The following is a 24,887-nucleotide window of genomic DNA, read 5'->3' on the forward strand; positions in this document are numbered from 1 at the left end:
CTCCATAAACTCCACTGCATGGCTGAGCTGTGGTCAACTGACTGTCAACAGTGTCAGACAGGTGCAGCTCAGGCTGTAGTAGCTGGAGACTGCTGCTGATACAACAAGGACTGCACTACCAAACGGTTGCTACATCTCAAGGAGCAGCCAGAGTGGAAATATCAACAATACAGCAAGAAGGCACAGCCATTGCAGCAGCAGTGGCCCTATTATCTCATGTCCAAGACACACGGACGTCTTGTAGCTTACATGATAAAAACTGATGCTGTACCAACAAGGAAGATCCTGGGCCACATAAATACCCATCATTGTTAGTAAAAGCTATCACAGTCTGCTGGCCACCTGCCCCAAGGAGCGACCTATGTTGGTTCGCGAGTACAAAAATACTAGCTGCAGCCCTGCTGTGCTGTGGGCCTATTGTGCTGTAACCGGTGGGCCACTTCAGGCTGGATCTTGCCCTGTGCCATACAGTTGCTCATTTGCCATACCTTGAGCAGGCAAACTCTTGGCAGCATTCCTCTGCTCTGGGCAGACATTGCTATGGTGAGCTGTCCTGCACTAAGTCCACTTCATGATCCTGTGCGCCCCACTGCACCTCATCTGCAGTTACTTGTTTGCTTAGAGGCAGTGCAGCTGCCACATTAGAACTGACTTGCTGGCGTCAGTGGCCTTGACTTGCCATTGGCATCATCCTTTCCTCACCTGCATGACATCAATGAGCTGTCTGTGGGCCACAGTGCCTTGCCTGTCGGCTGTATATCGCTAGCAACTGGAGGGCATTGGTCTGTCTGGACATCAGCATGACTATTTTTGTAGTACTGAATAATAAATGTGTGGTTTATGAATGCTGTTTCATTGATGCCACACTGGACATTAATAGGCATCCACTCACTGCCTCACTGCTACCCAACCTGCATTGTAGAATAGCAGCATTCTGACCTCCAACTACACCATTCCACCATCCACCAGAGGTTAACCACCCTGGTTGCTATAAAATTATGACAGATCTTTTACATGGAGCACTATAATAATTCTAACTAATTATCTAAACTTACTGAAGTGCCTCAAAAATTCAATTGAGAGAGGAGAAAAATTATCAAATATAATTATAGACATTGAAGAAGTTGCTATACATTTGCAAGTAATTATAAAAAACAACCTTTAATGGATTCTAGTGTGTTGTGGCATCTTATGTAATGAACCAACTGACAACATAATCAAAACAGTGACAAACTCAGGCAAAAACTTAAGTGGTTGTGTTACTTATATGAAATGCTTGGGTTAATCAATGACAAATCAAAGAATGAGAAATAGATGAAAGGGAGTTCAATCATGAGAAGATTTCAGTATGATCTGTTGCAATGATTTCATCATTTACCACTTGGAATTACGCACATGCTATTAAACCACAGCAACTTTACTACCCAATTGTTCTGGATACGGAAAACAGTGCAGTCATCATAAAGCAGAAAAGGAGCGATTTATCTGACATCTAGAAGAACATGAACATGAGCATTGGCATCGGGCAAAGGATGGAAGTTTTTCCAAAACTTTTAAGTTTATAAACTGTTTGCATGCCATAGTGGTGAAAGCATATCATGCACGGCAAAATGATGCTATCCAGTATCATCGCTTAGGCAAGTGTGGTGCACCGAGGGCCATAGATGACAAGTGTAAATGACAGCTGCAGTGATGTTTATGGATGAATAGACAACAACTGTTGAGCGACGGACTGCTTAGATACAACAAGGGGCTACCAACAATGTCACCTCAACTACCATTCCGCAATCGTTGCCGTGAATGGGTCTCCACAGTAGGTACCTGGTTCATGCACCCATACTGACTGCTGTTCACTGGCGACAAAGAATGGGTGCACATCAATACCACAACTGCATGTCCACTGAGAGGCCGCAGGAAGCCTTTTCAGATGAATCGCATTTCACATTCCAGTGGCCTGAAATTTTTGAAAGCAAACACTCTCCAACAATGAGTGCAAGGGTCCAGGCCAGAGGAGGGAGTGCTATTGCCTGGAGAACGTTTTTTGTGGCAATCTCTAGGTGATCCCATCATTCTTGATCCCATCATTCTATCATTCTGGAAGAAACAGTGGATTAACACAAGTATGCATGTATCCATGGGGACCATCTCCACCCCTACATGCAGTCTGTTTTTCTTTGGCATGATAGCATCGACCAGCAGGACAATGCAACATGTCACACAGCTTGCAGTGTAAATGTGTGATTCGTAGAGCACCAGGATGAGTTTATCTTACTCCCCTGACCACCAAACTCCCGAGATTTAAACTCAGTTGAGAATCTGTGGGACCATCTAGATTGGTCTGTTCGTGCCTTGGGCCCCGAACTAAGAAACCTAGGGCATGGGGCCATGGCACTGAAGCTGGCATGATTCCACAGCCCTGTTGGCACCATCCAGAACCTCATTGCCTCTTCCTGCATATCTCACAGCAGTCTGTGCCATGAAAGGTGATTATTCAGCCCTTTGACATGTATTACATTAATGTGATTGGATAGTATATATTCACACTCCCTATGAAAGTAAAGGAAATATTCTTAACCTTATTTGACACATTTCGTACTTCATATACAGTCATGCTGCTACTAAAAAACTGCACTGTTGAAATCTCAGATTATTATATGCAATACTCAGAGATTTAAAATTTTACCTAAAAACTGTAATAACTTTTCTTGTACTACAAAACAGTATTAGGGATTGTAATGTATTTCCTTGTAATCTACTCTAATGCTCTAAATATCAGTTCACAAAAATTGTTTATCTGGAATATCCTTTGTTTTGATGTAAAAAATAATTATTTAATTACATTTCATTGTATAAGTGTTGCAGAAGAGAGAGAGAGAGAGAGAGAGAGAGAGAGAGAGAGAGAGAGAATGGAGGACATATGTGAAGTGTGGATGTTTTATTTTATTGAAAACTATGTGAAAGTATGCACCCCAGAGCTTTTCCAAATGGCAGTTCAGATCATCAGCCAATGAGAATTAAGCATTTCCAGTACATAATGTGGGGCTTTTTGCTGTACATCAGTGAGCCAGAGATTTGTTCGGTAGCCATTTTTGTGAGCAGATCATGTGGAACAGTGCCACATCAATTTTGACTAAGATGAAGAAAATCATTCTTCCTTTTGGTTCTTTTACTGTAAATCTGAAGTGACTACAGTTTTAAACCACTCAGCAAAATTTTGAATTAGTATGGAAGTTATTTGTGTGTGAAGTTTCTGGTCAACTGACAACTCTGTGTGGTGTGGTTCACAAACTTTACAAAATATTATGGCAAGCACTTCTTTACAATAAGACCACTGAATGACCTGATGCACTAACTTGTGGATAGCTGTGGGTCAGTCACTATTTATATCCTGGAATTTATTTGGGACAGACAGACATGATTCTGGCTGCTTTATGTGTGAAAACAGTAGTACAACAGTATAGCAAAACAGCGTAACAGAGGAACTGAAATGGTAACAGTTTTCAAGCTACAATTGCGGACTTAATAGCCATTTAAAATTTGTTTGAGGAGCAATAAAGCGGAATTAAATGAACTATAAGCCTTTTATGCAAGTATATAGAATCCCAAATGCCCAATATTTTCTTATGAACTGACATACTGTCTCCAAGCTCGAGTTATGCAACCTCTGTTTGATAGGTACTAGTTGGTGTTTCTTCAATGCAGCTTTTCATCAACTGAACCAGTATACATTATCACAGAGTGAAGGGGATGGACTTTAAGAAGCCTACAGAGGCAGGTGGACTGAATTTCTTGCACTGAAACTAAGGCAATGATTTTTTGGCTGAACTGACATCTGATGTACTTGTAGGAACAGCAGAAAAGAATCTGCCCCAACACAGTTCTACATTTTTATTGTTACATTGTACTATTCTCTTTTCAATATGTTGATTACATACTATTTTTGTCTAAATGTTACTGATTTTCACACCTGTTTCCAAACATGTTCAATCAACTATGCTATGATTAGATTTGGGACATAAAATCTCCTTGCCTGAGTTATATTTCAATTCGTGTGTGTGTGTGTTTGTGTGAGTGTGTGTGTGTGTGTGTGTGTGTGTGTGTGTGTGTGTGTGTTTTTGACAAAGGCATTGTTGGCTGAAAGCTTATTTTGTGACGGTCTTTTCGTTGTGCCTCACTGCGACTCAGCATCTCTGCTATATGCTGAGTAGCAACTATCCTGTACAAATATTGTTACATTCCATTCTGGATTTTCCATTGTTTTATATTTCAATTCTGAATTTTCACTACCCCAATCAAGTGTAATGATAGCTATAGCATTCATGAATATATTTTTCATTATACTAAAATTTTAAATAGCCTTTCGCTCCCTGTATTTTACCCCTGCCACCTTCAGAATTTGAAAGAGTATTCCAGTTAACATTGTCAAAACCTTTCTCTAAGTCTACAAATGCTAGAAACGTAGGTTTGCCTTTTCTTAATCTTATCTTAGAAGAAAGATTAAGAAAAGGCAAACCTACATTTCTAGCATTTGTAGACTTAGTGAAAGCTTTTGACAATGTTGACTGGAATACTCTCTTTCAAATTCTGAAGGTGGCAGGGGTAAAATACAGGGAGCGAAACGCTATTTACAATTTGTACAGAAACCAGATGACAGTTATAAGAGTCGAGGGGCATGAAAGGGAAGCAGTGGTTGGGAAAGGAGTGAGACAGGGTTGTAGCCTGTCCCCGATGTTATTCAATCTGTATATTGAGCAAGCAGTAAAGGAAACAAAAGAAAAATTCAGAGTAGGTATTAAAATTCATGGAGAAGAAGTAAAAACTTTGAGGTTCGCCGATGACATTGTAATTCTGTCAGAGACAGCAAAGGACTTGGAAGAGCAGTTGAACGGAATGAACAGTGTCTTGAAAGGAGGATATAAGATGAACATCAACAAAAGCAAAACAAGGATAATGGAATGTAGTCAAATCGGGTGATGCTGAGGGAATTAGATTAGGAAATGAGACACTTAAAGTAGTAAACGAGTTTTGCTATTTAGGGAGTAAAATAACTGATGATGGTCATAGTAGAGAGGATATAAAATGTAGACTGGCAATGGCAAGGAAATCGTTTCTGAAGAAGAGAAATTTGAAAACATCGAGTATAGATTTAAGTGTCAGGAAGTCGTTTCTGAAAGTATTTGTATGGAGTGTAGCCATGTATGGAAGTGAAACATGAACGATAACTAGTTTGGACAAGAAGAGAATAGAAGCTTTCAAAATGTGGTGCTACAGAAGAATGCTGAGGATAAGGTGGGTAGATCATGTAACTAATGAGGAGGTATTGAATACGATTGGGGAGAAGAGAAGTTTGTTGCACAACTTGACTAGAAGAAGGGATCGGTTGGTAGGACATGTTTTGAGGCATCAAGGGATCACAAATTTAGCATTGGAGGGCAGCGTGGAGGGTAAAAATTGTAGAGGGAGACCAAGAGATGAATACACTAAGCAGATTCAGAAGGATGTAGGTTGCAGTAGGTACTGGGAGATGAAGAAGCTTGCACAGGATAGAGTAGCATGGAGAGCTGCATCAAACCAGTCTCAGGACTGAAGACCACAACAACAACAACAACAACATATACTAAAATAGTAACATCTCTGTGATTTACAGTTTCAGCAAGATTTTCACTCAGTTTTAACAAAATACATACTAACAACCCATGGGAAATGAGGAACTTGTTATCTATGCTGGTATACCAAAATATATATATCCACCATGCTGCAGCAGAAAAAAACATACATAAAAATTATGAAAATATGCAAGCATTTGTAGCCAGTGGCTCCTTCTAGCAGAAGGACTGAAGGGAAAGGAAGAGGGGTGAAGGAAAAGGACTGGTAAGGTTTAGAAATGGACAGAGTTATGGAAAAATTAGCCAGAATTCAAGATCAGGGGAGACTTGCCGGCTGAGATGAGAAGGAACTACTCATATTGGGACTACACCGGTTTGAGATTTGAAAGCCAGAGAGCTTGAAGGCAGAAGATAGGGTAGTAAGAAAGACAGATTACTGACAAAACTTCATGCAAGAGTTAATAAGAGTGGAACGCTAAGTGTATTATGTGTGGTCAACAGGTGCGGTCAACAGACATGACAGAAAATAAAAGATACAGATGACTAAAAGGGAGCAAAGAAAAGGAGCAGTTACTGAAAAGAAATGTTGAGTCCAAAGAAATTAACATAAATTTAGGCTAGGTGGTTAGTGAGAGCCAAGGACATATCATAACACCAGTTCCCACCAGCAGAGTTCTGATAAACTAGTGTCTGGAGGAAGAACCCAGATGGCATGCATGGTGAAACAGGTAATGAAGTCATGACTATCACGCTCTGCAACAGGATTTTTGCGTTGCCAGTATACACACTTTGTCTATGTCCATTCACCCTAACTGATAACTTGGTCGTAGTCATACCAAAGTAGAAGACTGAACAGTGATTACATAACAACTGGAACATGATGTGGATGGGGGGGGCGCACATGAAAAGCTATTCCAAGTGCAGTGGGCAAGTGTGATGGGCAAAATGTCAAGTGTCAAGAGACAGAATGGACCTCACTTCAGGGCATGATTTTAGGAAGTCACAGCCTTGTTGACATAACTGATTAAAACATTCAAGAATAGGGCAGTACTGAGTGACACATGGTTTATTCTTAAGTCATTTTTGAAGGGATCATCAGTACCAGGATTGGATTCTCATCCCATCCAGTGAGTTTCTCCTAAGCTGGGATTCTGGATGACTTTTCCATAACTCTCCTCACTTTCTAAACCTCATTAATCCTCTTCCTTCATGCCTCTTCATTTCCCTTCAACACTTCTGTCAGAAAAAGGAGCCACTTGCTCTAAAATCTTACACATTTTCACATTTTGATGTGTGTTTTCTTCTGCAACTGTTTGGTAAGTACATCTACATCCACATCTACAAGGATATTCTGCAAATCACATTTAAGTGCCTGGCAGAGGACTCATTGAACCACTTTCACAATTTTCTATTACTTCAATCTCATATAGCGCGCAGAAAAAACGAACGCTTATGTGTTTCTGTGTGAGCTCTGATTTCCCCTATTTTGTTATGGTGATTGTTTCTCCCTATGTAGGTCAGCATCAACAAAATATTTTTGCATTCAGAGGGGAAAGATGGCGATTGAAATTTCGTAAGAAGATTCCGCCGCAATGAAAAACACCTTTATTTTAATGGTGTCCAGTGTCCTGTATTATTTCAGCTACACACTCTCCCCTATTTTGGAATAATACAAAATGTGTCTGTTCTTCTTTGAACTTTTTCGATGTACTCTGTCAATCCTAGCTGGTAAGGATCCCACACCACGCAGCAGCATTCTACAAGAGTATGGACAAGTGTAGTGTAGGCAATCTCTCTAGCAGATCTGTCACATTTTCTGAATGTCCTGCCAATAAAATGCAACCTTTGGTTAACCTTCCCCACAACATTTTCTATATGTTCTTTCCAATTTAAGTTGTTCATAACTGTAATTCCTAGGTATTTAGCTGAATTTACAGCCTTTAGATTTGACTGATTTATCGCATAACTAAATTTAAGAGATTCCTTTTAGCACTCATGGATGACCTCACACTTTTCGTAATTTAGGGTCAATTGCCAATTTTCGCACCATAAAGATATCTTTTCTAAATCATTTTGCAATTTGTTTTGATCTTCTGATGACTTTACTAGTCAATAAATGACAGAATCATCTGTAAACAACCTAAGACGGCTGCTCAGATTGTCTCCCAAATCATTTACATAGATAAGGAACAGCAAAGGGCCTATAACACTATCTTGGGGAATGCCAGAAATACTTCTATGTTACTCGATGACTTTCTGTCAATTACTATGAACTGTGACCTCTGACAGGAAATGATGAATCCAGTCATGTAACTGAGACGATATTCCATAAGCATGCAATTTCACAAGCCGCTTGTGTGGTACAGTGTCGAAAGCCTTCTGGAAATCCAGAAATATGGAATCAATTTGAAATCCCTTGTCAATAGCAATCAGCACTTTGTGCAAGTAAAGAGCTAGTTGTGTTTCACAAGATGTTTTCTAAATATGTGTTGACTGTGTGTCAAAAGACCATTTTCTTCGAAGTAATTCATACTGTCTGAACACTGTATATGTTCGAAAATCCTGCTGCATGTCTATGTTAATGATATGGGCCTGTAATTTAGTGGATTACTCCTACTACCTTTCTTGAATATTGGTGTGGCCTGCACAACTTTCCAGTCTTTGGGTATGGATCTTATGTGGAGCAAATGGTTGTATCTGCTTGTTAAGTATGAAGCTATTGTATCAGTGTACTCTGAAAGGAAGCTAGCTGGTGTACAATGTGGACTGAAAGACTTGCTTTCGTTAAGTGATTTAAGTTGCTTTACTACTCTGCGGATATATACTTCTATGTTACTCATGTTGGCAGCTGTTCTTGATTCGAATTCTGGAATATTTGCTTCATCTTCTTTGGTAAGTAGATTTTTTTATCTATCCAATTACATTATATTTTTAAAAATTGCTTATTTTCAGTGAAAAAAGTATATGACAGTTCTAGATTCATTCATTGTTGAATGAATGAACAAATGCAGATCTCAATGAAAAGAAATTCAGAATCTTAAGAAGAGTCAGGCAAGAAAATTTCATACTCCCAAAATTAATCATTGCAACTGTAGAGAGTGTTATCAGATTATTAAAGCTAAAAATGGGCCAGTTAGTTATAATACATCAGTAATGTATAATCAACAAACCTTAAAGAAAATAGCCCAAATTAACAAAGAAGAAACTGATGAGTTTTGTATTTAGGGCAGTTGAAGACCATAACTGGTCAGACAGGAAAAGAAATAAACAGATGAACAAAAAAATACTCTATATCTGAGTGTTGGTCTGTGAGAACTGGAGATTTACACGTTAGGAAGTAATAGGAGAGATATGAAAAAAACAATGGAAAGGATCATAGAACAGATTGGTGTGAGAAACATAATTATGAGTGTAACAAATGTGAAACTGAGGTATACTCGATGCGTGTCAAAGGGCTGCTTTCAGGACAGAGACGTGTGTCAACCTTGGATAGAATCCACACAGCGGATTAATGATGAGGGTCGGTGTGCCAACCTGCCTGGATGTGGCTTTTAGGCAGTTTCCCATAACCAAATACATCTACATACATCTTCATATACATTCCGCAAGAAACCATAAGGTGCAAACACAGCAAGGGAAAAATGACTGTGTCTGCCTCTGTATGAGCCCTAACTTCTCATATCCTACCTTTGTAGTCCTTACACAAAATGTATTTTGATGGCAGAGCAATCATTCTGCAGTCAGCTTCAAATGCCAGATCTCTAAAGTTTCTCAATAATGTTCCTTAAAAAGAATGTTGCCTTCTCTACACGGATTCCCATTTGAGTTCCTAAAGCATCTCCATAATACTTGCGTGCTGTTCAGACCTACCAGTAACAAATCAAGCAGGCGGCCTCTGAATTGTTTCAATGTCTTCCTTGAATCTGACATGGTGCAAATCACAAACTCTCCAGAAGTACTCAAGAACAGGAAACACTAGCACCCTATATGCAGTCTCCTTTATAGATGAACCACACTTTCCCAAAATTCTCTCAATAAATTGAAGTTGATCATTCGCCTTTCCTACCACAATCGTCACATGCTCATTCAATTTCAATTAATTTTGCAACTTTATGCCCAGAAATTTAAACAATGTGACTGTCAAGCAAGGCACTGCTAATGCTGTATCCAAACATTATGGATGTGTTCTTCCCATTCATCCACATTAATTTACATTTTTCTACATTTAGAACTAGCTGTCATTCACCACACTAACTAGAAATTTTGTCCAAGTCACTAGACTTTGACACCTTGCAGATTGCTGCTCAAACTGTCCGTCAGATCATTTATGTATACAAAAAGTAGCAGCAGTTGTACCACACTTTCCCTGGGGCACTCCTGACACTACACTTTGTCTCTGCTGAGCACTTGCCATCGAGGACAACATACTGGGTTCTGTTGCTTAAGAAGTCTTTGAGCCACTAACATATCTGAGAACCTATTCCATATGCTCATACCTTTGTTAACAGTTTGCAGTGGGGCACAGTGTCAAATGTTTTCGGAAATGAAGTATAGACTCTGCCTGTTGCCCTCCATCCAATGTACACAGTATGTCATTTGAAAACAGGGCAAGTCAAGTTTTGCACGAGCAATGCTTTCTAAAATTATGCCGATTTGTGAACGTCAGCCTTTCAGTCTCAAGGAGATTTACGATTTTTGAACTTGGAATATGTTCAAGAATTCTGCAGCAAACCAATGTTAAGGAATGTTAAGGATATTGGTCCATCCGTTTACCCTTCTTACACACAGGAGTCACCTGCACTTTTTTCCAGTCACTTGGGGCTTTGCAATGTATGACAGATTTGTGATCCAGAATGAAATTTTCACTCTGCAGCGGAGTGTGCACTAACATGAAACTTCCTGGCAGGTGAAAACTGTGAGCCAGACTGAGACTCAAACTCGGGACCTTTGCCTTTCGCAGGCAAGTGCTCCACTATCCGGGCTACCCAAGCATGACTCATCCTCACAGCTTTAATTCCCCCAGTACCCCATCTCCTACCTTCCAAACTTCACAGAAGCTCTCCTGCAGACCTTGCACAACTAGCCTTTCTAGAAGAAAGGACGTCATGGAGACGTGGCTTAGCCACAGCCTGTGGGATGTTTCAAGAATGAAATTTTAACTTTTGAGCAGAGTGTGCACTGATATGAAACCTCCTGACAGATGAAAACTGTGTGCCAGAAAGAGACTTGACCTTGGGACCTTTGCCTTTAACAGGAAAGTGCTCTACCATCTGAGCTACCCAAGTATGACTCAGAACCTGTCATCACAGTTTTAATTCTGCCACTACCTCGTCTCCAGCTTCCAAACTTCACAGAAGCTCTCCTGCAAACCCTGCAGAAGTAGCACTCCTGGAAGAAAGGATATTGTGGAGACATGGCTTAGCCACAGCCTGAGAGCACTTGCCTGCGAAAGGCGAAGATCCTGAGTTCGAGTCTCAGTCCGGCACAAAGTTTTAATCTGCAGGAAATTTCAGATTTGAGATAAATGCACACTACGTAAAGAGCCAACATTGTAGAGTACTCCTTGTAAAACCAAACTGGGATTCCATCCGGGCATGACAACTTCCTTGTTTCCAGCTCTTGCAGTTGCTTGTTTATGCCATGGACACTTATTATGTCATCCATACAGGACTCTGAGCAATGGTCAAACGACACAGTATGTTTGTACGATTCTCCAGTGTGAATAACTTCTTAAAGCTGAAATCTGAAACTTTGGCTTTCTTTTGCAATCTTCTACTGCCACACCACACTGATCAACGAGTCAATATATGGATGCCTTAGATCCAAAACATTGCCATATATGGTATGGAACGGGGCACCAATGTCATCACTGGAGATGACACGGCTGTATAAGCAAGGCAGTGGCATTCAGACAACATTCAACCACTTGACACCGACAGAGATCTCTGCCAAAAGCTCATGGGCAGTTAGCCACTTGACATGGCTTGATCACTGAGAATAATTTTTAATGGATATTGGCACAAGAGCATGCATTCGTATAATATTTCGGATCATTTCCACACAAGGTTTAATTACTTTACGCACATAATGACAGACTAAGGAAAAAGGGTGAGTATTATTTTCAGATATGATAGAACCATCAACTAACATTGGTAAATCTGACAATACACAGTCTGGGCCACGCTGGCGTTTTGAGCCATGTTTAAGTACACAGCAGTTAATTATGATTTATATGTACTAGGCAATGTTTCAACATTGCAGTAAAACTCTAAGAGTGCAATTATGGAATCTCATGAAATTATTTTGGAAAAGGAATTACAAAGTAGAAACTAACAAGTATCAGAATTAAGTTAAAAAGAGAGCTTATCACTGTTGGCATGCATAAAAAAAGCATTAATGTTTTCATTTATTATGGTGCCCACAGATTTAAATTAACAATTTGCTTGATTAATATGAGTGGTATTGTAATGCCAAATGAAGACAAGAAAATTACTGTTGCTTTTAGTAACGTAACAGTGACTAAGCTTCATGCATTGTCAAGAAAAAAGTGAATCTTTTTCTAATCAAAACAATGAAATGAAGTGTTCATGATAAACTGTTTTATTTACTATAAAATCCTTCACAGTAACAAATGAGATTCTGAGTACTTTTAACTAGTCTTTCCACTTTACAACTCTGTTAACACTCTGGCCTCTGAGCCCAAAAGCAACTCAGGCCATGGCACTGCGTCCAATAGGACCACACATGAGTATATGTTTCGTTTCACAACACACAAGCCACCTCGACTGCTGGACTAGGGTCACATGAAAACGAAGTATGGACATCTTGATGTGACTGACTAAGCATGCGCGCGCTGTGTGTGTGTGTGTGTGTGTGTGTGTGTGTGTGTGTGTGTGTTGTGTGTGTGTTTGGGCGCGCGCGCATGTGTACACTTTAGGTTTTGATGTTTTCTGTAATTCTGCTATAAATATGTCATTTTGATAACTCTAGAGGAGAAACTGCACAACTCTGGATTAGAGGGAGAAATATCTGAGTGGCGATGGTCTGAACAAATTTGTGAAGAACTCTTCCGGACACACAACACTAGGTCAAGAAACTGTTCCTAGTGCAACTACCAAAAATAGGCTTGTAGGATGACACTCTACTGATAAAATGTCTGCAACTGAGATGAAGCTGCATCCATCATAGGTTTGCAAGATTTGTTCGGAAGAGACGAAACACTCTACTGGCGAAGCAAACACGAAAGTAACAGAAGGGGACAGTTATACTTTCCATCACCATTATTATAAAATTTGTAATTATCACAGAACTACAACAAAGACGAAAAATAAACACGGAACCTGATCTTTTTCAGTGTGTATTGTCCTTTGAGATCTCAAAGATATGCCAGCAACATACACCTGGTTGGGTGAAATGGGTCTCAAAATATGGTTTAATCCATTCCCTCAACAATTTTAGTTTTCGTGTAGATTCATTATGATACTTCGCCTTTCTATTAAACGTTATGTATGAACACAGGCAAGTCCTTACAGAAACAGTTAAATCTGGAATAGCAGACATGCCATGTAACAACTATCTGATGCGTGTCGTGTAGCTGGGATGTGTATTCTACAGTTATGAATACTTCAATAAAAATTTTAAGTTACCTCAATTACCTTAAAACTAGAGAGACTGATTTTAATTTCTTAAATTCAATAAATGAAATAGTATGGAGATTTTGAATACATCCCAGACTGTGCATACAGTTATTCCCCAATTGCTGCAATTAAAACTATTCCTCTTGTGTCATGTTAAAGGACAGGCTCTAAGACATACGCACAGATGACATACATTTGGATTCTGTCTGCTTGCAGCATGTGCTGTACCTGGCATGCCCGATGATAAGAGTGATTGAGAAGTTATTCCAAGTTGCTATATCTGAAATGACTGATTTCAATAAGGGCACTCCACAAGGATTTCTGTGTCCACCAATAAACATCTGCCATCACACTCTCCAAAAACAGTGTTTGCCAGTGCTTGTGTATGTACACAAATACTGCCCAACACCAAAATTTGAACATAAAATATATATCTAGTTTTGTTTCATTCTAACTAGATATCCACCAAAAAACATTAACTACAAGCAAAATGCCACAATCTAACAAGGACACAAACTCTGAATGTTTTCTGAAGAATAAATACAATTAAGATGAACAGCACACTAACTACTACTGTTACAGAAACAAGGGTTAGTACAGCAATCAATAGGCATCAAATTTAATTAACGTGCTCCTGCTAAAAGAAGTAAGATTCATACAGATGTGCAAAGAGAAGTAAATTTAGAAATTTGACACCAGTCGAAGGCCGCTCCATGTAGAAGATTTCCTGGCGTACCTTTGCTCACTTTCAGCTGGGTGACGCTGAAACGAGGAGGTGGACGGTAAGCATCAGGTGGATCCTGTGGAAGAATTGGCACTCCACGATGGTAAATCATACCCTTCAGACCAGTACTATGCACATCCACTGCTGACACTGGAGTCACCAGTGGTAATTCTCCAACACGCAGCTGAACAGCTACAACATACAAGCAGTTAGCTCACATGCAGTTAGCTGCACTGAAGCACATGCCACGGACAACACCTGTAAAAACTGATTAATATTAACATTTCAACAAGTAATTTAGAACATCACTTATGAACACAAACATACAAAGAGCTGGATTTTGTACCAACATGCTGATTTTAAAATAAAATATTTTGGAGTACTGGATACCACTGAAGATTAATGACTAATTCAGAAAGTTTCATTATTTTTTCTTTGACATCGGCTGCACAATCCACATGTGTTCCTTGTGGATTTCAGACACGTTACTGTTGACAGCTGCTCTCCCTGTAAATACAGCATAACCTTATTCTAACCTGCAAAGATATAGAAGAGTGAATAAGATAAATTGTGTTCAGTACATTGTTAAACTACTTTTGTATACTGTAATGCCAGGCTGGCAGTAGCTAAAAGATGTAGAATTCCGATTAAAAACTCTTTTCTGTCACAGTCAACATATTACTTATCAATCTAGAATAATTTAGTCAGTGTAGCTGAAATCTCTGTTTCAAGATCTAAAGCACAATGCACTGAAGCAGATCATATCAACTCCAAGATATTAGTGATGGATTCTGCCTGTAGAAAAGGGGAGACATTGATTTATGAAACAATGCATTTGCTTTGTAATTATCAGGAACACAGTGATCTGATGCAATGTCACAAGACACCTGAGTGATGCTAAACTATGAGATGACTCTCTATGCATTTTTGTACATGTGGGGTCTTGGCTGATGGGAGGTTGGTACTTGTTAGGACGAGATACCATGTGTGCAAAGTCTGCAAAAGGTACCATGTGTGCAAAGTCTGCAGGGTGGGCAGAGAGTAATAGCTTACACTGAAGGGAACAAGTAAAGAAAAGCAAACTCCTCACATGTCCAGTATGGTTAAAACTGGGTTTGGGATGAAAGTAAGACCTTTTGAGACGACTGACTTCTGTATGAGGCAGGTTTTTAGAAAATGTCTTCAAACAAGCTGAAGACAGTACATTGCAGTAGTGTTGTGGAGAGTGAAAGAAGTTTCTAGAGACGTTGGATGTCAAACAGAACAGCAAAACATGCTCTGAGAACTATGGTGGGTTAATGTGGAAAGGAAGGTTGGATCAGAGTAATGATTTCATTAGTGGCTGGTGGTACTCCCAGCCAGGAGCAAAATTTAAGTAGCTAAGTAGCTTTGAAAGTTTCTTCAAACTGTCTTGGGAACATTGTTCCAGCATTGGGGGTGCAACGATCTTCCTTTCTAAGATGGAATTTAGTAAACTTGTCAGAGACAAAAATATTGCAAGAAGAACTGAAGCAATTTAGTAATTTCAGTGCTCTAATAGTCACTATGATATTGTCAGTTCGTGTATTTTCCCCTCATCTATTTACTCAATATCCTGTCATCTGTTATTTGGATATAGCTGCTTTTCAGTTTTTAAATTGTTTGTACACAGACATCTCACTACCAGGTATTATTACTGCCAGGACACACTAAATATGAATCTCACATTCCAGTGCACAAAGTTGTTCTATTATTTACTGTGGTTTCTATGCAGTCAATATCAATGAAACAATGTTGTTCAGACATTGAAGACTGTTCATACAGTTCCTAATGAAAACTACTGCCACAGCCCTGTTTTTAAACATTTTTTCAGGGCAGCAGCAAATAGTATTGAAAACATGAAATTAGCTTGTCCAAGTTTCTCACTCTCCCTTTTCCATTCTCTTAATGTCATTTAACTGAATCTGAAATCATATTGTAGATTTCACTCAATAAACTAAGAAATGGATAGCTATACATATGTACATGTCGGCAGCCAGTCAAGGAGTATTTTAGGGGAATTGGTTAAAAAATTTATTTCAAAGGCCCAGTGAAATTTTTACAAGTTTTCTCCCAGAGTAACTTACACTGTACCTATGTGACAAGTTGCCTGCCTTTCAGAACTGTGGCAGTTCTGTCCAGTTAAAGCTGCTGACAAGAGACGCCTTGAGCCCTCTGCTGAAACTGCCAGCGAATTGACGCCATTGGTTTTAGCCAATGGCGTGCATGGGATACAGGTCACGTGTGTGGACGCTGGAGCGTTCTGCGGTGTGGAACACAGTTGCCTCTGCTTTTCACAACCGGCCAGCAATGTAAGTTAACATGAACTGCTTCCCCTTCTGTTACCCATTTCAATTAATTGTTCGACCTCCTAGACTGGCTTAAACCTGGTAACTTCTGACCCTAAGTGCACCCCTTGTACACCGTACATTGAAATATATCCTCTTTATTGTACCTAATTTCCTGTTTTGATGTTTAACAGCAGCCCTGGACGCTTACTCTCAAATCCTGACCGCTCGACCTCCTGCACACTGTTGTCACGAGGCATATGTAACAACCTTCTTCCCCCTTCCCTGCCCGTATACATTAACACATAAATGCAGTGTCTGTTCTATCAGACATATCCAACGGAAGAGACACCATACTATAGTTCACGACAGTCAGTCTTTGATTTGAAATAAATTGCTTCTCACTCAGTTGTATTTGCTGTCAAGAGCATCTTGAAATCTATAAATTATTGAGAAATAATAATTCACAGTCATTGTTTCTCCCATAAGTTCATTCATCACTTGCAGGTAACCACCTAAAATCAAGTTGTTTACTGATTTTACTTATATCAAATCTAACAACTAAAATTATACGCTGTGAAAATAATAATAATAATAATAATAATAAGAAGAAGAAGAAGAAGAAGAAGAATCAAACTTTCTACTTAAAATTGTTATCTTTTAGTTTTATTTATTCTTTTTAACTGGAACTTTTTGTATAACATAGGTAGAACTCTATCAGGAATGCAGTGTCACAAGTTCCTTGATCAACTGATGTTGACAGCAATCTTCATAGAAGTACAATGAAATATTTTCAAACTGATTTGTAAACAATTATGACAAAACAAGTTCCCAAAATGAGTTTTCATTATAACTAGATGGTAGAAAACAGTTCAGGTTATAATGGATCTTTTAAGTTGGGATAACTTTATTTTATTTTCTGTTAGATGTTTTCACTAAATAGCTGAATAAATTGTAATTAGGAATAATTTAATTAAGCGGAGTAGAGAAGATAAAGTCAAAGAGATGTTCACTGGGCGGACATTGTCATAATGTAACAACATTGCATTGTTCGGTTGTTAAAACAAGTCGTTTGTGTTCCGTTCTGCTGTTCGGTCGTGCGCGTATCTGAAAGGAATTAATTCGGGGACTAGAATAAACTTTCACATAATAGTTACAATTCGATGTTCCGACAAAAGGGGTTAACGTCAGTGTTAATTTGAATTGTGGGCGACAGGATTAGTTTTGACAGACACGTGAAAACGGACATAACAAAAGTTGTTCGCATATCATCCTTGAATGTGACTTTTTATCTCATTAACAATTGCGGGCTCATTAAAAGCTATTATCTCATGATTAGGATCAATCCCTCTTTCCTCCTAGATAGTGATCATTCATTAACATTTATGTCATAAGAAAAAGGATTATTAATAAAAGTGATGTTAAATGACAATTACGTGTTATTCCATTTGTGTGGAACCAACGTAATATCTCTGAAACGACATTGATATATAATGTGTGTTAAATACTGGACTGAGATAGGAAGTAAATTGAAATTAGTGAACATTTGATACTGAGACTATAGAAGCAGAAGCCCTTTAGGTTTCTCTTCTCTAAAATGGCAAAATAGGTACGAACTTTAACTCAATAGTCGACATTATGTATTGCAAAGATATTAGCATTTCATACTTATTTTGAAGACGCGCTGTTAAACAAAGGAACGTCTCTGTACGAGTAATAAAATTAAATCTAGAAACATAATTAATAACGGCGAACTCCACTTTAACAAACTGTATTGCAAGTCGTCATCGGGCAATAACTGCTCAACCCTGGAGACTTGTGTGGTGAAATTAGAAGTTGGGCATATAAAACAAACTTAAAAATCCATTCAAGTTACAGTGGAGTCAGCACAACACGACATGGGCAGTTATAAGGTTCACTAAAACAATGGATTGTCAGTATCTTGTATCATTGGGAGAAACAAGGGAACACATCTAAAATATTATTTCCTATTCTGTATTCATGTCACTCTAGTTTTCTTACAAATGACTTCTCTCTGCTATTCCAAAGAAGCACATTTATGTGCAGAAAAGTTTGCCGCTAAAGGATGGTCTGTTCCACCTAACAAGGAGGTATATCTCGCTTGAGATCAAACACAGATTGAAAATTATTGAAGGTTTTTTAATTCTGCTTGAGAAGCCTTGCCACTTGACAGAACTCCGGCACCAGTGTGTTGGACACCCTTTACATCAGACATGATCTTAAAAATTCTAGGGGTCATACGATTTGTTACAATTACAATGTTTTTTATTAGACTGCAGTAGCTAATGAAGGGTGACATCTATGGATCATCCACTAAGTTTCTGTAACTACAGTTCTGGTTTATTGTTGTGGTCTACCACAGATATCAGACAGTGCAAAAGCCCCATCAACTCACATACAGATACATTTATACTAAACTATTACAGTATTGTAAATAACATATTGATTATACCCTAACAGCTTTCCTAGTTACTCTTTACAGAATATATTCATACAATTTGAGGAACCTTCTTATACACTGCCCTCGCCAGCAAAATCAACATGTGTGCATACACACTTCACAAACAGTAAAATGAGTCAACTGAAATCAGTAAAGTCACACAAATGCCTGAGTTGCAGCAGTCTGTGAGTATTTGGAGTGGAACGATCACATAAGTTCAGTGGTAGATTAAGGAAGTGGAAGACTGCTTCATTGGCAGATTACTGGGAAAATACAGTCAGTCTATAAAGGAGACTGGATAAAAAAATACTCACACAATCCATGATAAAATATTGCTGAAGTGTGTGGCATCCATGCTAGACAGGTTTAACAGTACAGAAGAAATAATAGATTTAATGATAAGTTAGTTTGATCCAAGGGATGTTGAAAATCATAGAAATGCTGAAAATCTGACCTGGCAGAACCATCCCTTGAAATTTTACTTACAAGTCAAGTTTCAAACTGCATCCAGCTAAACTCACATCCAATGGATGTTCTTCACCTTGTATCACAGTGTTTGTGAAGCCCAGAGAAAAACAGCTTCCATTACAGCTTCTAGTTTTTAGAGTCAGTAAATCTCTTTCCAGCTCAAGGAGAATATCTGTCTTCCCCACCATAATTAAGAAGGGAATGTTTCATGGTATCACAGCATAAGAGAAGTTTGTAATTAACAGCATGAAATAATCTGGTCACCAATATCCTATCCATTCAGTTACTGCTGCTGCTGATGATTCTTCATATATTATCTGAAGACCACAATAATAAAGCACAGTATCTCTGATGTTTTAAATTGTTTATATATACAATTTATAGAAGGTTAAATATACTAGGAAACAAATACTAACAAAGAGATAGAGGGGCTGGCCAGTACTTACCTCAGCTCAGTACAGCCGATAGATACACATAAAACAGAACTGAAAATTTACATTCCTAGCTTTCGGAACTTTGTTCCTTCATCAGGGAGGAGAGAGGGGAAAAAAAGGGAAGAAGGGAAAGTGGATTCAGTTACTCACAACCCAGGTTATGAAGCAACAGGGAAAGGTAAACAGGGAGGGTAGCAAGGATGGAGGCATGGTTGTCAGAGGGAAGCCAAAGATATTCTACTGTAAGTACTGTGCCAGTTTTAAACCAAAGAGGATGCATACAGAAGTAAAGTATAAAGATAAACACAACTATGTAGGATGAAAAGATGCGTGAATGGCTAAAGAGGAAAGGGAAAGAGGAGAAGACTGAAGAGTGAATGGGAGTGAGGTTCTTTAACGTAGGTTCAGTCCAGGGGGATGGCGGGATGAAAGGATGTGTTGGAGTGCAAGTTCCCATCTCCGCAGTTCAGAGGGACTGGTGTTGGGTGGGAGAAGCCAAATGGCACATACGGTGTAGCAGGTTCCTAGGTCCCTAGAATTATGCTGGAGGGCATGCTCCGCTACTGGGTATTGGGCATCTCCTAGGCGGACAGTTCGTCTGTGTCCGTTCATTCGCTCAGCCAGTTTGGTTGTTGTCATGCCGATGTAAAAGGCTGTGCAGTGCAGGCACGTCAGTTGATAAATGACATGTGTAGTTTCACACGTAGCCCTGCCTTGAATTGTGTATGTTTTACCAGTAGCGGGGCTGGAGTAGGTGGTTGTGGGCGGATGCATGGGGCAGGTTTTGCAGCGGGGTCGGTTACAGGGGTAGGAACCGCTGGGTAGAGAAGGTAGTCTGGGAATATTGTAGGGTTTAACAAGGATGTTACGGAGGTTAGGGGGGCGACGAAAGGCAACTCTGGGTGGTGTGGGGAGAATTTTGTCAAGGGATGATCTCATTTCAGGGGTTGACTTGAGAAAGTCATATCCCTGGCGGAGTAATTTGTTGATGTTTTCGAGGCCAGGATAATACTGGGTGACAAGGGGGATGCTTCTGTGTGGTCTGGGGGTAGGAACATTGTTGTTGGACGGGTTGTCAGATTTCCCGAGCAATACATTCCTCCCCGTCCAACAACAATGTTCCTACCCCCAGACCACACAGAAGCATCCCCCTTGTCACCCAGTATTATCCTGGCCTCGAAAACATCAACAAATTACTCCGCCAGGGATATGACTTTCTCAAGTCAACCCCTGAAATGAGATCATCCCTTGACAAAATTCTCCCCACACCACCCAGAGTTGCCTTTCGTCGCCCCCCTAACCTCCGTAACATCCTTGTTAAACCCTACAATATTCCCAGACTACCTTCTCTACCCAGCGGTTCCTACCCCTGTAACCGACCCCGCTGCAAAACCTGCCCCATGCATCCGCCCACAACCACCTACTCCAGCCCCGCTACTGGTAAAACATACACAATTCAAGGCAGGGCTACGTGTGAAACTACACATGTCATTTATCAACTGACGTGCCTGCACTGCACAGCCTTTTACATCGGCATGACAACAACCAAACTGGCTGAGCGAATGAACGGACACAGACGAACTGTCCGCCTAGGAGATGCCCAATACCCAGTAGCGGAGCATGCCCTCCAGCATAATTCTAGGGACCTAGGAACCTGCTACACCGTATGTGCCATTTGGCTTCTCCCACCCAACACCAGTCCCTCTGAACTGCGGAGATGGGAACTTGCACTCCAACACATCCTTTCATCCCGCCATCCCCCTGGACTGAACCTACGTTAAAGAACCTCACTCCCATTCACTCTTCAGTCTTCTCCTCTTTCCCTTTCCTCTTTAGCCATTCACGCATCTTTTCATCCTACATAGTTGTGTTTATCTTTATACTTTACTTCTGTATGCATCCTCTTTGGTTTGAAGCTGGCACAGTACTTACAGTAGAATATCTTTGGCTTCCCTCTGACAACCATGCCTCCATCCTTGCTACCCTCCCTGTTTACCTTTCCCTGTTGCTTCATAACCTGGGTTGTGAGTAACTGAATCCACTTTCCCTTCTTCCCTTTTTTTCCCCTCTCTCCTCCCTGATGAAGGAACAAAGTTCCGAAAGCTAGGAATGTAAATTTTCAGTTCTGTTTTATGTGTATCTATCGGCTGTACTGAGCTGAGGTAAGTACTGGCCAGCCCCTCTATCTCTTTGTTAGTATTTGTTTCACATCTTATATGAGATTTTCCATTAATCAGTTAAATATACTAGTTATTTATTATCTCACAGCATGTTTTCAAACACAAACATCACAATGTTTGCAAGAATTTATGTTTGTTCCGTAAAACTGTTTTCATTATTGTATTATTTTTAATATACAGAGTGAGCAAAAAGTCTTGCCCTGATAACAATTTATTACAGAATAACCATTTGACACAATAATTCACATTTGATGCCATTACATAGGTTAGTGTTACTAGATTTTTTTTATGACCACTTACGTTAGTAAACCTCAACGTGTGCTCCCTTGGTAGCTCGGAAAATGTCGAGGCGGTATTTCAGTTCCCACCAGGTGTTTCGTAACGTGTTCTGTCACAGTACTCACAGCACTTGTATCCTAGCTTTCAGTTCGTTGACATCAACAATTGGTGTGATGAAGACTCTGTCCTTGATATAGCCCCAGAATAAAAAGTCAAGGGGCGTAATGTCTGGAGAGTGGGGTGGCCAGGGTGTTGGACCGTTCCTTCCAATCCACCGATCTGGATGTGTTTCATTCAGGAAATCATGCACATCAAAGCCCAGAGAGAGAGAGAGAGAGAGAGTGTGTGTGTGTGTGTGTGTGTGTGTGTGTGTGTGTGTGTGTGTGTGTGTGTGTGTGTGTGTGTGTGTGTCGGCGGGGAGGGGGGATGCTCCATCTTGCTGGAAAATTATCCATGGTTGATATTCTTCTAACTGTGGAGCTATGAACTGCTGCAAAACGTCTAAGTAAATGTTAGCAGTAATGGATTTTTCTGCGAAGAAAAATGGTCCAAAAACCTTGTTATGCATGAAGTCGCACCAAACATTCACTTTCTTGCTGTCTCACTGTAACTGTATAGTAGCATGTGGAGATTCCGAACCCCATATACAGACACTGTGCCTATTTATGCTGTGGGTACTGTGACAGAACACATGTTATGAAGCACCTGGCGGGATCTGGAATACCGCCTCAACATTCTCCGAGCTACCAAGGTAGCACACATTGAGGTTTACTAATGTAAGTGGTCTTAAAAAAACTAGTAACACTAACCTATGTTACGTCATAAAACTTATTATGTCAAACGTTTATTCTGTCATAAATTTTTATAATCAGGACAAGACTCTGCTCACCATGTATTTTATGAACACATTATTAATTGATTGAAAGAGAAAATGGCACCTAACAGACTAATTCCTTATAACAATTATTTATTTGGTACTACTGCTCAGTTTTCACCCTAAATCCACTAGGCACACTTGATAATGATTATTGGGTTGAAATTGGCCAGTAGTATCACATAAAGCACTTATACAAGACAGAGCAGCATCAGTGGACTCACGGCTTCTTCCAATTGATTTTGTATGTCTATGGGCTCAATCACGAAGAAAACATTCTGATGTATGTCATTGCTGTTAGAATACTTCCCCATCTCCCCCCCCCCCCCCCCACCTGTTCTCCTATCATCTCCTTCATTCCCACAGTGGGATGGGGGTAGGGGGGTGGGGAGGGTGGCATGATGCACTGTAGTTTGAATGAGGGAAGGGAGGAAGGAAGGTTAGGGTTTGACACCCTACTGACAATACTATCCATAGAGAAAGAGCAGAAGCTCAAATTGGATAAGAACAGAGCAGAATTATCAACCAAGGCCTTTCAAAAGAACCTGTTCTAGTTATTTGGGAAACTAAAGTAAAGCTCATCTAGGATTGTTAGATGGGAATTTACACCTCACCTGTGCCACATGACTATGATTAGGTGAGTCACTGAAATGCCATGCGCAAAATGGAACTCGACCTGGCTGGAGACCCAAATGTGTGTCTTCTATCAAGCACAACGAGGAAAGCTTTAGGAATGAACATACCCCATATGAGAGGACATTGAGCAGTTATGTACTGAGTATGTGTCAATTGCTAAACACCTATAGAAAATAACCACAACAATATTATGGAAAGGATAGATTGCTACCCATTGCAAAGATGACACACTGATTTGTAGAAAGGCACTTCTTCAGGAAAGAAAAACGCAAGTGCAACATAAATTGTCAATTTGAGAATGGAAATGGATCTTTATGTGAGCCTGGCCATAAGAGCCTCAACAGAAATCACAATGTTTGAATGATGCTATAATTATTTATTTCTCATATCTCACACAAAGCATACACAAGAAGAACACCACACAATCAAATCAATATTAAATTAAAAGTAATCATAATGAGTGTACTGGTGTTTGCAATCCAGATGATTCAATCAATCAACAACTGTAATGAACAAGCATTTTGATGATGTTAATTTGACATGACTATACAAAATATGATAGAAATCAACTTTCCATTAATTCAGTGTATAAGGTAACAACATAAATAATCAATTTTTGACAATACTAAGTAATTGGGTAGATAAAAAAGTAACTGCATAGATAAAAAAAATAGATCAACAAGCAGTGGCAGAAGAACAGACACTTTAGGAAGTTCTAAACGTTTTAAGTATGCTATGTTTAGATTACATCATGGTCAGACAGAGATTCTGAAATCAGATACTGGATTGTAAGGCGTACCCAGGAGCAGATATAGACTCAGATCACAATATAGTAGTGATGAAGAGTAGGCTGAAGTTCAAGACATCACTCAGGAAGAATCAACACGCAAAGAAGTGGGATACGGAAGTACTAAGGAATGACGAGATACGTTTGAAGTTCTCTAACGCTATAGATACAGCAATAGGGAATAGCGCAGTAGGCAGTACAATTGAAGAGGAATGGACATCTCTAAAAAGGGCCATCACGGAAGTTGGGAAGGAAAACATAGGTACAAAGAAGGTAGCTGCGAAGAAACCATGGGTAACAGGAGAAATACTTCAGTTGATTCATGAAAGGAGGAAGTACAAACATGTTCCCGGGAAAATCAGGAATACAGAAATACAAGTCGCTGAGGAATGAAATAAATAGGAAGTGCAGGGAAGCTAAGACGAAATGGCTGCAGGAAAAATGTGAAGACATCGAAAAAGATATGATTGTCGGAAGGACAGACTCAGCATACAG

The 24,887-nt window shown here is 39.7% G+C and overlaps 1 protein-coding gene across 3 annotated transcripts in view; it reads right to left on the reverse strand.

The window, feature by feature from the left end:
* Nucleotides 1–24,887, reverse strand: part of LOC124797863 (protein sgm1-like) — an 89,221-nt gene that overhangs the window by 18,011 nt on the left and 46,323 nt on the right. For 2 of the 3 annotated variants that reach the window (XM_047260934.1, XM_047260937.1), the window contains exon 5: nt 13,980–14,159. The exons of the other annotated variant lie outside the window; for it this stretch is intronic. In XM_047260934.1, coding sequence (XP_047116890.1) covers nt 13,980–14,159 — 180 coding nt within the window. The remainder of the gene's footprint in view (nt 1–13,979; nt 14,160–24,887) is intronic. 3 annotated transcript variants of the gene reach the window in all.

The sequence above is a fragment of the Schistocerca piceifrons genome, chromosome 5, assembly GCF_021461385.2.
Source record: "Schistocerca piceifrons isolate TAMUIC-IGC-003096 chromosome 5, iqSchPice1.1, whole genome shotgun sequence".
Lineage (NCBI taxonomy): Eukaryota > Metazoa > Arthropoda > Insecta > Orthoptera > Acrididae > Schistocerca > Schistocerca piceifrons.